This window comes from Tachypleus tridentatus, chromosome 7 (assembly GCF_004210375.1).
Source record: "Tachypleus tridentatus isolate NWPU-2018 chromosome 7, ASM421037v1, whole genome shotgun sequence".
NCBI classification, from domain to species: domain Eukaryota; kingdom Metazoa; phylum Arthropoda; class Merostomata; order Xiphosura; family Limulidae; genus Tachypleus; species Tachypleus tridentatus.
The window spans coordinates 4,034,716-4,048,492 of NC_134831.1; the positions used below are offsets into that span (position 1 = coordinate 4,034,716).

Here is a 13,777-nt window from a genome sequence, read left to right on the forward strand (position 1 = left end):
TGTGCTTTATGCCAGAAGTTTAGAGGTCATCTAATCATACACCATTTTCTAAATGTTAGGTAGTTTCTGGACTTGACAAATACAATATTATATGCACCTTATGTATACCTTGACTGAAAACATCCTTTAAGGCTGATAAAAATATTAATGATAATGTTCTATTTATTTATGAAATAGATGAGTGATAAAGAATGGTGATGAGTCTGTAAAATGTTCTATACTTGTTGGGAGTAAATATCAGTAATATCCTAAAACACTGAAAGAAAATTATGTTTTTAAATATGATAATTCTAATATCTTACATAGTTACTTTAGATTTGGTAAACACATGTATGATTATACTAACCTATGTCACAAAGGTTATCTTGACTCTTACTGTTCTTAGGTGGTAAATAACGAAAAGGAGGCATGCGGTAGGCCCAATGATCTGTGTTGATTAGTGATGCCGATGATGCAGTGCTGTAACCAGAAGTAGACGAAGAGGCACATGATGACGATGTGAAATTTGTCCGTTGGTAGAAAAGAATGTACGCATCAGGAGTCACTATTTCACTTTCTTGGATAACAGTGACTTTGGTGTCATCAAACATATACCACTTTCCATCAACAGGGTTCCTACAGTAACCTGTACATGCACAAATATTTACTTGATTAAACAGGAAACAGTTTTCTCTACGAGTTATGTTTTTGATTTCATGCAGTTGTACAACCAAACAGAATTTACTCCTCATCACAAACACACGCACGCATATAAAAAATATGTTGTTTATCTACGGGAATGTTTTACACTAACTGTAAACAACAGTGCAAGTCAAGCAGAAATGTACAGATATAAAAAAGGAATATTTAATTTAACAACATATTTATATTTAGACAACTTTACACAAAGTACTTACATAAGGATAAATATTTCAACCTACTCTTTGCTGTTAATAACAGGAAATGAATCATCAAAGTAATAAATGAATCACTGAGAATTTCACACTTTGTATGATGCTTTCATGGTCATATTATCATCTTAAGCAAGTGATTGAATATATGAAATACTAAAATGGTACATACCACCATGTAGCTGTACTTTCTACTTTCGCTAAACAATGTACCAGTCGTGAAATTAAGGGGAAAAACAAAAGGTATAATTTCAAGTCAAGGTGCATGTATTCATTAGTTATGGGCATGATTCCAATTCAACAGAGAAAAATGCAAATAAACTTAGTGGTGTCTTTTAAATGGAAGGGTAAGGATAAACTCAGTACTGTTTTTTTTATTTGAAGGGTTACAAATAAAGTTAGTGCTAACTTTTAATTGAAGCACTACAAATGAGCCCAATAGTATATTATAATTATACAAGTTCAAATAAACTCAGTATAATCTTTTAATTAGATGCAAAATTACAAAACCCTGTAATGTAAGAACATTTGAAAGGGGACTTTGCTTCACTGGATGCAAACTGTGAATGTTTAAGTCAGTTTCTCAGCTATTCCATGATGAGGAAAAGTCCATTTTTTGGAAGCACTTTCACCATGGGGTTTCACATTTCTCTTTTCCCTGATGAATAAAAAGCCCAAATTTTGAAAGCATCAAGTTATAGGGTTTTGCAATTTAGTCATTAATTTGTTTTTTGAACTTATATGTTTTGCTACTACTGTGTTTTAATTAGTGGAGTAGAAATAAATACAGTTGTACCTTTTAACTGTATAAACCTCCCTTAGTGGGAACTTAAATGTAATTAATAATTAATGTTGATAAGTTGAAGATGTATATCTATTTTAAATAACTGTTAAAGTCATATCTGATAGATTCAAACTAAACCTGAATCAAAACCTTTTTGACTATATTTTTATAATGAAAACTGTAAAAAATAATTCCAAATTATATTTGTTTAAAATAAAGGTAATAACTACACAAATGTTACACTTCCTTAACAGTAGTCTGTGTGTGCATAAATTTGATACAATTATTGAAATTTCACTGATACATTCTGCAGCATACTGTTACCACTGTTCACACAAATTATGTTCCACTTGCAGTTCTTAAGTATTTCTAGAGATTCAAGTTTGGAAGAACATTTTTCTAAATTAGCTCCAAGTATTAATATAACACAGTGGATTTCTACCTGTATAATGTCCAGATTGCATGTTTCCATGGTGATTACACACTGCATATAGTTCGTACACATTATCATCTGGATGAGTGAAGTTTTGTGTTCTAGGACGTTTCCATGGTGACCAGGTCCACAGCCCATTAGGATGAGTGGGAATAAGGGTATGGTTACGTTGGGCAATATACGGAGTCATGTCTAGCCCCGAAACAGGAAATTCTACAAGGCTTGTTATCTTGGTACGCTGGCTGGAGGACTAACAAAACAAAACAACCACAATAAGTTACACCACAACCTAATTTTATTAGAAATGCTTTTAAATATTGAAGGTTACATAAGAGCATTAAGCATATAACAATAATAATTAACAATTCTTTAAAATATATATTTAACAATATATTACATCAATATAATAAGTTACACCACAACCTAATTTTATTAGAAATGCTTTCAATATTAAAGGTTACATAAGAGCTTTAAGCATATAACAATAACAATTAACAATTCTTTCAAATATATATTTAACAAAGTTCAAGTTTAGGAAGAGAATACACAATCAGGAAAAATAATGCAATTCTGAATGTAAACAGTTATGCGGCATCCAGCGGTTTGTTCTCAATTTGTACGTTCAAATGTCTATATCAGAAAAAGGGTCCATGACAAAATGGAAATAAACATATAGTTTCCTTTTACTTGAAATATTTTCCTTAAAAAGTAATTTTTAGCTGTAGAATTGACTCATTTTTTTCTTAAAATTCTTGCTTGAAGGGCTGTGTTAATTCTTTGTTACACATATTTATTCAATATTACTTAATATCTTACACAAATCTTTATTCACATAAGTTAATATGCAAGAGTTGTCACCTTTTCTGACTGATAGGTTAGTTTCCATGTCAGCTGTATTATTACAAGTCCAGTTTTTGCTTAAAACTTAGAAATAAATACCTAAACGGTACCATGTAAATATTTAAGATAGCAAGATCCTATGAGTCCTTATGTAGTATCCACCATCTTCAACTGTTTCTTATGCAATGCTCTATAACGCACTAAGTAATTACTATTCTCAAAATATTTCAAACAGCAAAAAATAATAAAGTCAGAAGTTAGAAGATTTTACTTGTATATCCAATGAGCAGTGAATAATTCTTTACCTGTCTGAAACGTTTCAAATGGATGATAAAATAATCGGGACAGGACCACAGGCTGAGCTGTTTCATTCCTGGCTGGCTTCGATGACACGAAGGACACATCCAAGCATTATCTGCTCCAAGCTTATAAAAACAGATTTTGATACACAAGTTACTACAGAATATAAAATTAAACATAAATTAATTGGTAGTATTTATGTAGAATAAGAGAACCTCACATTCAAAGCACTAACATCCACTTACTTGACACAGGTACTAATGGATATAGCCATAGTATGTTCTATAACAGTCCTGATGGGTCATCCAGAAAACTCTTTCAGATGCACATTGTCAATATGCTCACACAACACCCTGATGTGCAACTTAAAAAAGTTCTTCAGAAGAGATATATCCTCATTATATTCATACAAAGTCTTGTTGGACCATTCAGAAAAAGATCACTTAGGAGATATATATCCTTATTGTATTCATACAATGGTAATATAGGGTGATCAGATACAAAGGAATACCAAAATTTAAAAGATAAAATGTTTATCAGTACAATATGAACTTGGTAACATATTGTATACAAATCATGGATGGAAATATTTTCATGGTCAGTTGAGTTAAGTACTAGGTGACAATCACAGATGTTATCAGTGGCCTTCTGGATAAACATGTTAAGTCCACTATTATTATCTCGAAGGTTTAGTCTTTCATAAGGAGTTGGGAAAATTCCTTTAAATTACTTTGCTAAAATAATTCTCAATTATATAAGCAGAATTTGTCGAAGTTTAAATTTAAGACCTAAATACATTCCATTACAACAGAAATTAGAACTCAATCATGTCAAATAAGTGGTAATACAAAGAGAAGAAAATCTTGAAAATTATTACTTACAGAGTTATCTACTGGAGGTGTGAACAAACTGAAAGGACAGTATGTATTATAAGATGTTTACAAGAAGATACAGGGAAAACCCATGTGAAAATGGCAACAACAAATCTTATTGAGGTACTGATTAAAACAAGAGATGCATCTTACAATGAAATATAACCTAAACAAGAGCACTACTGAACTAAAGATGTTAGAACAAATTGTACCACAGAGAACAACATTTAAGATGGTCAAAAGATTAAACCTAAATGGGTTAAAACATCATTTACACAGAAGAAAAACAAGCAGAAAACTAATCATATGAAGGTACAAATGCTAGGCCTAATGGCTTGGGCATTGAATTCATAACTTATGGATTGCAAGTTTGAATCTTTGTTACCAAACATGGTCATCCCATATGGTTGCCAAATGGGTGTAAAACTTCTTGGCTTACAAAAATACAAACTGACTACAAACTAGATGAGATTAAAATATATGAGGGAACTAGGTTGGACAAAAAGAAAACAAAAACCAAGTACACATACTTCAAGTGATATGTGGTGACAGACCAACAAAGTTTAATTACAGAAGGCATGAGAAATATGATTCTACTTGTGAAAATTCCTATCAGGAATGAGGTGTAAAAAAATGTTTGATTTGTTTGTTTTGAATTTCGCACAAAGCTACACAAGGGCTATCTGCACTAGCCATCCCTAGTTTAGCAGTGTAAGACTAGAGAGAAGGCAGCTAGTCTTCACCACCCATCGCCAACTCTTAGGCTACTCTTTTACCAATGAATAGTGAGATTGACTGTCACATTGTAACACCCCCACAGCTGAAAGGGCGAGCATGTTTAGTGTGACGGGGATTCAAATTCACGATCCTCAGATTATCAGTTGAGTGCTGTAACCACCTGGCCATGCTGGACATTAAAAAATGTAATAAAATGATAAATACAGCAGGAAGATAAAGAAGTGGATAGATTAGTAAACTGTCTAAATCTAGGCTTAACTCAAAACAGTGGCAAAAACCAGTAGTGTGATTTAGATTTAGTGTTAAAAAGAATTCAAAAACTTCATCCAAGAAACTTAGTATGAAAGCTTTAAAAAGGATAAACTTGAATGAAGACTGAAAACACAGAAAAAAATATTTTATTAAACCACCAAAGTTTTATATACAGAAATGAAACATTGAACAGTCAATCATATGTATTTGAGTAAAGGTCTTTTACCCAATACACAGTGTACTTTTAGGGTACTGGTGTTAGTTTATAACTTTCATCATTGTTGATGTATCACAGTGCCTTATATTGACAACTCCTGAAAACAAAAGTAGAAGTCTGCAAAAAGTCTTAATGCTAATAAACAGTAAAAGAACAGCATACATCAAAAAACCTGATGCAATGAATATCTTTATCCTTTAACTTGCAGAGTTTTAGCATTTTACACATTTTTAGTTTTTTATTACCATCTAGAAGCACTTACTGACAGCAGACTAAAATACCTTTAACAGATAACATAAATTAAAACTTAACACACAAAACATAATCTCGTTTGCCTTTCTCTCCTGACAGTTCACTTCCTAAGAAAATATACTAACTTTTTCCTCTTTGAAGTAGTGTTGGAAACAATTATCCAGAGTGGCTTTCGGCATCTGTTTCTGTTGATTTCTTAACTTTTGGACACTAGTATCTATCTCCATTAAGACTTCTACATCACTGATCATCCTAAAATAAACGGAAGAGGCTTGTCATTTAAAGCTTGCACTGTGCAATCTGTAATTTTCATTTACATGAATAAAATGATTTGTAAACCACAGAATAACTTTTTTTTTTCATAAACCTTACCCAAACAGTTATTATTAAAAGTGTAAAGAAAAAGGGTCTGGGTTTACTTGTGATGTTACAACTTAAGTTAGACTGAATAACTTCTGTTAGGTCTACAATCTAGAAGGATCTTTTGAAGCACAAAATATATAGAAGAAATCTGTATTTATGTTGAACTTATTGTGGGCTACCTGTGCCATTCCAACCACAGATACACATAGCAGTATTAGAAACAAATAATTCTCGAGATACAAGTTTCAGAATGTTTAATAGAACACTATCCTTTGGCAGCAAAAAATTTCGTCATAATATTCATAAAAGTTTGGATTCAGGTTAGTTCGAAATTCATATACTAAGCTAACAGTGAAAAATAATCCTCTCTGTAAAACGTGTATATAATAACTAAACAAAAAACACAACAAAAATATATTTTATACTGTCAATGAAACCAATATTAAGTAACAACATATTATTTACTTAGAAGAGATATAAAAATTAAATAAATATTTCATGTACTATCCTCAATCCTCAAAATATCTATCAAGTTCTACCTTAATTGCCAGGATTTTTTGGAAGAAACCAGAGATACAGTAAAAGTAAAATAAGTAAAAACTCCAGTGCAAGACATTCTGGCAAGATTAACTGGCATTTCTGTTGCCACTTCAAACTATTTCAAATACAGAGTTTTTAAAAGCATTCTTTTATGGACCTGACATTAACATTTAATTAATAATAACTCAAAATTAACAGCTAGTAAAAATGGAGTCAATAGATGCAGCTATAGACAAATTCTACAGTGTTAATAAATAATGGCACTTTATAAAGAATCAGTTTGAGCAGAATAATATCCATACTCTTCCTTGGTCTCCTGATCCCACTCTATGACTAGCTTCAGATGTTGTGGCCCCGTTAAAGGGGTAACTTTTGATGTGTCTAAAGCATGATCAACAGTTGGCATGTACAATGGATGGTCCACATCGCTGGGTAGATAACATTTTCCAGGAATTCCACCAATAACCCTCAGACGCAGCACAATTCCAATGTTCTAGAAAAATACACATAATCATTATCTTCTGATCAAAGTAAGCTATTTACATAGATAAGAACTAAAACATTAAGTAACTAATATAGCCAGCTTAAAACACTGTTCTAAGTGGGAGTTGTAAAATGAAATTTTTTAATGATTAAAACACAATGACTCCATAGGCAGGTAACTTTACTGTTATTTTTAGGCTGTAAATCCAATAATATCTCACAAGGTTCAGCTACATTAGAATATCATACATTAAGCTAGTAATGTAATTAAATCATTTACCTTTTCAAATAATTAAAGTTTTCTTAAACAAACCTAATCAGGAACAAGAAATAACATACAGTTTCTAAACCTAGCAACATTCAGTGAGCCTTACAAAACAGTAAGTATGCTTATAAAGTACGATAAAAACCAATTAATTTAAAAAAACAATACCAACTGATCAAATAAATTTTAATACAAAAACTGGAAAACATTTAATCATTAAAATAACATAAACCAGTTGAAAAGAAATACTTAATAAAACTGTGTCACAACAGAGCAACATAATTTAATTGGTTATCGAAATAAGGAAACCCTTAATTTTTATTATGGTTAATAAACACTAACAACTGTCCAGATGTAAACAGTGAAAATAAAACAAAGAATTTTACCTCTAACGAAACACCATTTTGTAAAATGTTACTCATTCCCAAAAGTATTTGCTTTTGGATTTCTTTGAATGTCGATTCCCTGGAGATTTGGATAACATATGGAGAACCAAACCTAACAGATCATAATAAAGCAATGTTTACAGCAGACATAAAGAATGATAAACAATGCTCCTTTATTCCAACTACTGTAAATAAACTACAAGTAATAATTAAACATATATATATGCACGTGTTATATAATTTACATTAACTACATGGACAAGTGCCTAAGCTTTATGTTCCCTTTCCACTAGAAACAGTAATCTATTTATATGAAAGCTCTGTTTCTGAACTTCCCTCTGCTGGAGGGTTTTTCACAATATGCTGAGGTTAACATTGTCCTTTTCTATATATGCTTTCTATAATCCATCAGTTGAACATCAGTGAGAATTCTTGAAGGCACATAATTCCATGGCTGATATTACTGAATGGTATAGTAGGAATTCTTATTTGCCCTGCATTTTGCAGAATAAACCCCTTCTCTTGTTCAACTTGGTTTTTTCTCAACTTCTCACATGTTCAACTTGTCATTCTACCTGTACATGCAACTACTACCATCACCGTACATATAATTACCACCATCATAAATCTCCAGGAAAAACCATGCATCCTGGTTTGTACCATATTTTAAATTTAGTCCCACTAACAGGATGGCAATAATCTGCCCAAAATCTTTCATGCTTAAGTAAACATATGTTTCATCCAAAGTAATAACATACTTCCATTTGTTACAAACAAGATAAAGCTTGCATTGTTTGACAGCTAGTCTTCCATTAAGTTATATGCTTTGAAGTAAATTTGCAAACATGGCCTTGCATCACTTTTGTAGATTAAAATCCACATAACTTACACTTTTTTTTATTTTTCTATGGTAGGTTCTTACTTAACTGTAATGGATCACCAAGTTCTTAAATTTACTTCTAGCAATTTAACTTCTGTCACTTGATATGACAAGTTTGTTTAAAAAATAAAAACATTTAAATTCTTACTGAACCTTCCCTGCACTACTGAGGTTTAGATGTACGGTTTTTGCACTGCCAAGGTTCAAAAGTACGGTTTTTGGACTGCCAAAGTTTAAAAGTACAGCTGTTGTGCTGCCAAGGTTTAGAAGTACAGTTGTTACACTGCAGTTTTGTCTGTCAAGCAGTATTTTCACAGTGAAATAGATCCTTAACAGAAAACATTTTTCCTCATCAAGCAACTTTATTTTGTAATTCTGTGAGGTCCTTTGAAAGCCTAACTAGACTAAAAATAATTACAGACTGAATAACGAAGCTGTTTATGCTACATTTTATTCAAACTTATTATAATAACATTCATAAATCAAACCCTCCTTATATTTGCAGTCAATAATCAGTTAAGAGTCTAATAAATAGAAAGTTTTCTTTAATGACTCACTAATGAAAATGCTTTAAGGTAAATTAAAAAAGCAACAACAAAAACACACTTTCTCTGCATGTTTAGGGATTGCTTCAATCTTTCCATTCGTTTAAACCCTTTTATTACAAAATGAATATGAAAACCGTTTTTTTTTTAAAAGAAGAATAACATACTCTTCATAACAATAACAAGATTAATTCTACAAATATTTATTATCTTTGTAACATGAGATATCATTACAGCTTTTGTGGAAAATAGTTGCTGTACATTTCTGCCTTGGTAAGAACCAACTGGTCTTATCAAAATTACTTGCAGAAATGTCCCAACAGATGACCTTGAAAGGTCTAGTTTTATTCTATTTTATAATACTTCAGAAATCTGAAAAAAAACAACACATAAGAGCTTCTAGTTAATTAGAACATCAATGATTGTAAAAACAAATCAAGGCCCAGCACAGCCTAGTGGTTAAGGTGCTCGACTCATAATCCAAGGGTGGCAGGTTCGAATCCCTGTCGCACTAAACATGCTCGCCCTTTCAGCTGTGGGAGCATTATAATGTGATGGTCAATCCCACTATTTATTGGCAAAAGAGTACCCCAAGAGTTGGCTGTGGGTGGTGATGATTAGCTGCCTTCCCTCTTGTTTTACACTGCTAAATTAGAAACAGCTAGCACAGATAGTCCTCATGTAGCTTTGTGCAATTTTCTTAAACAAATAAACAAACAAAACAAATAAAAGGTTGTGTTTTATATTTAAACAGAAGCGTGGACAAGGTTTGAAATAGGGTAATTATTCAGACAGCTGATACAAGTCTTGTACACAAAAGCAGTGTTTAATACACATGAACTTGGGAGATGTTTTACCTTATTATTTTTAAAGCCAATGAATCAATTTCTGTCTTAATGTAACACTGATTATCAATCTACCCAATGCAGTTGAAAGTATAACAAGTTCTTTTATTTTTTAATTGTACATAGAAACTAACCTTCTTCTGAAAATGTTGTGTGTAGATTTACAGATATAGTTAATAAGAAACACTGTTTCATGCACACTAAAGGTTGATTTGGATTTATATGGGATTATTTCTAGTGCTGCTGATAAGTGGGTACACTGTAGCTATGCTAGAAACTGAAAAGAATACATTCACGTACGTCCTTCCCCAAGATCCTGTTCCAATTCTGTTTGTCCAGAGAAGCAGCAAGTGTTCTCCTCCACACTTGGTTGTCAGTTTCAATGCTGGCACTTCAATAGCATATACTTCTTGATTCTGATCAATGGAGGATATACTGTCTTCATCACTGAAGATCTGGTGAGATCCGTCATCTTGGACTTCAATTAAAATTATCTAAGGACAAAAAAAGTCATCACTTAGCTGGATAGATGTACACAGGTGTCTGTGAAACTGTATCACATAGTTTTACACATTTCCTTTAAAATTATTTATTTTAAACAGATCAGAAAAATAATTTGAAATAGTTTGGTAATGGCAGTCTTCCATTGGCTAGCTGGACAAATATGTACATGATCTGAATAAAAAAACAACAAAAAACTCATGATCTGCAAGTTTCCCTGATATACACCTGCATAAAATTGATGATGTATTGTGAGAGTTTATTTGGAAATGTAAAAATCTATACACTTTACTTTAACATACAAGTTTTCTACAATTTAAATATTCAAAACAGTTCAGAAGAATTAATAGTAGCATCAATGATGGATTTTCTGAAAAATTAAAAAAAATAAAACAACTCAAAATATCAACATATAATTTCATATTTGCTTGAAAAGCAAATTAAACAGTTTATACATAGAAGACAGAACATGAAACTTGATCACACACACAAACACAAATATTAATACACCCCTACCAAGCCTGGTGATAAATCATTCAAGTACAGAATATAGAACATTAACATTTTGGGTGTATGGGTGTATGCATGTGAGGTACATTTAACAAAGCAGGAGGAAGTTTTGATATTTACTTGAAGTATTATGGTACAAAAGTTAATTACAATTCTTGTATTCAAACATTCATCACAGAATACTTACGAGTCAGTGTTTTTGTTGAAGTAATCACATTTTATTAGGAAATGACACTGTTACAAAGTAACAGTAATACTGTTCAAGAATAATATTATTTGAGTAGTGGTACTGTTCCAAGAGTAGTACCATTTATCAGGTTGTGGTGCTGTTTCAAGAGTATTATTATTTAGTGGTTATTGACACTGTACCAAGAATTCAAGTACTGTTTTGTCAAGACATATAGCATGTTCCCCAAAGTAAACCACTTCCTCAACCTTAAATCATTCTTTGTAAATTAGTTATTATACTAGCATAATGCACTTCCATACACAAGTAACAACTCTCCCTTATGGAATATTAACTTTTAAAAACCATCTAATTTTTTAAAATTGTCACTAATATGAAGAGGCAGAGGACCAAGGGTCCACTGTAGTGAGAATCAGTCTTATGATATAAAACACTGTCAACTGAAATAAAACATCCTGCAGAATACAATTTGTAAAACATATTCCAGAAAAAAAGAAACAAACCAAATAATATGACTATTACTGATGAGTTTGTTTTTACAATAAATATATTAAGTGTAAAATTATTTGTGATATATGTACATTCCTTATAAAACAATACAGATAAGTCATTACTAATAACATTTAAACAATCTCTCTCATAGTGCCTTTAAACATTATCTTGACACGTAATGTAGCTAGAAAACAATTAACTTAATGAATTCTGCTTCACATTCAAACCACTACCTGAAGTTAATTACGTTAATAGATTGATAAAGCAATTTGCTGTATACCACTCATCAATGTATAGATTCGGAATTATTTCAAGATTTGGAGAAAGTTGTTAATTGAAGGTACAGAAAACTAATGTGGTTTTTAGAAATAGTAAAATATATACCTTACAATTAAAAAACAGAAATCTACCTGATTATTGGGAATTTGATGTTTTTTTGAAAGGTGTACCCTAAGTTCTTTCACAGTAGCTTGAATATCCATACTAACACCAAGTTTGATCTAGACAAAACAAAAAGTTCAGATGTTTTTTTGTTGTTGTTTTTTTTTAATTTCTTACCAGAAACAAATATGTTAGATAGAAAACAATTAATTATTCTGATAAGTTTGTTTTTCACAAGAAACATATATTTTCCAATTTATGTAATTATGCCTGGTATGTAAAGTACACCAACATAACAATTATATAAAATGTTCATCAGCCTAATAACACTTCTCTAGAGGACGACTAGGCATTAGAATAACAAAAAAAAAAAAAAAAGAAGTGAACTCATCTTAATCATAAAACGAATTACACAAAAATACAGCAAAGTCATGTACATGCTTTTAATATGAAATTCCAAAACAATTAAATATAAAGTGTGAAATGGAAAAACATGTACACAAAACACACAAAACTTTATCCAAGTGTTTGATTTCTTTAAAAATTGCACAAACAAATACTAATTTTTAAAATAAATAAAGCTAAATATGAATTGCAAGATATTTTATATAATAAAAACATGGATTCATTTGGCACTTGTCCCCACCCCCACCCCAATTCAAACTAAAGATATGTTACACAACATATTTTGTATACTATTACAGGGAGTTTAATTACAATGAATTTTGGTTAATTTGGTTCTGGTTGTAGTATTATTTGCAATGAAAATAATATAAAATTTTGCTAATATAGAAATAAGGGATAATCTATGGACTAAAATGTATGCTGCACAGTTTAAAACTGTGCACATAAATTAATATGTGGGTTTCATGCTATGTATTAAAATATATTTATTTTCTTCAACAGTTGTTATTGACTTGTTTTGTGTCTCAAAACAAATATAGACAAAATAATAAAGGAATCTTAAGAGTGAAAAAGGCTTTAATGTTTAAGGCTAATTAAATGAAAGGTGAATAATTAATACAAATCACAAATGATTCCTTTTGAATTGACCCACTCTCAGACAAATGAAAAATTTACAATTACAGTAAAAGTCCTCACCTGCCTTGGATCCCCTTTTAATCGTACCAAGTTTACAAATACTGGCCTTGTTTGTTGGTGGGGAATGGGTAGAGATAAGCAGAGGTAAGGATCAAAAGTGTTGCTCTGTTTCTGACAATTAGAACAAATAAGTGAAGAGCGAAACTGGCCCTGGAACCAGTCAAGAACAAAGCTGCTGTTACACCTGGAATAGTTAGCAAGTGTTTCAGCTGCCACAACTTCATCTGTTCGACCATGACTGTTCTAGAAATGAGAAAAACAAAGTTTAAATTTTAAAATTTAGGACAATAAAACCTGTTTCTAAACAAGCATGGTAATAAAACAAAATGGTCAATTATTAATTCAACATAAAATGAATATTTAAATTTGCACAATTACCAAGAAACAATTTCAATATTAGAGTTTTAATGCACTGAACAGAGGAGTAAGTTCTTACATAAAAATTACATTTTCATTCAGTCCTTTATATTAGTATATGACCCTTCCATTTTCTTTGAGATCTGTCAATTTTTGGAACTGTTAAGATTTTCACAGTCCTATATTAATAAATTATATATTTGACAATAAAAAGTGACAGATAAATCATATGGCTTCACAAGAAAACTAAACAAAAACTGATCAAAAGATTCAATAATCTCTAAACAGGTCCATTTCTTTCTGCTACATAAATACGGTTTGCATAATAAAAGAGACAAAGATGGCTGCCTCTTGTACCTCCAT

At 31.2% G+C, this 13,777-nt stretch overlaps 1 protein-coding gene across 1 annotated transcript in view; it reads right to left on the reverse strand.

The window, feature by feature from the left end:
• The window catches only part of LOC143255017 (ubiquitin carboxyl-terminal hydrolase 31-like), a 45,489-nt gene that overhangs the window by 5,704 nt on the left and 26,008 nt on the right, over nucleotides 1-13,777 (reverse strand). The window contains exons 2-10 of the mRNA XM_076510014.1: nucleotides 13,058-13,300; nucleotides 11,986-12,075; nucleotides 10,186-10,379; nucleotides 7,616-7,727; nucleotides 6,784-6,974; nucleotides 5,704-5,830; nucleotides 3,253-3,372; nucleotides 2,117-2,357; nucleotides 347-625 (exon numbers count right to left, since the gene is read on the reverse strand). Of these exons, the coding sequence (XP_076366129.1) occupies nucleotides 347-625; nucleotides 2,117-2,357; nucleotides 3,253-3,372; nucleotides 5,704-5,830; nucleotides 6,784-6,974; nucleotides 7,616-7,727; nucleotides 10,186-10,379; nucleotides 11,986-12,075; nucleotides 13,058-13,300 (1,597 nt within the window). The remainder of the gene's footprint in view (nucleotides 1-346; nucleotides 626-2,116; nucleotides 2,358-3,252; nucleotides 3,373-5,703; nucleotides 5,831-6,783; nucleotides 6,975-7,615; nucleotides 7,728-10,185; nucleotides 10,380-11,985; nucleotides 12,076-13,057; nucleotides 13,301-13,777) is intronic.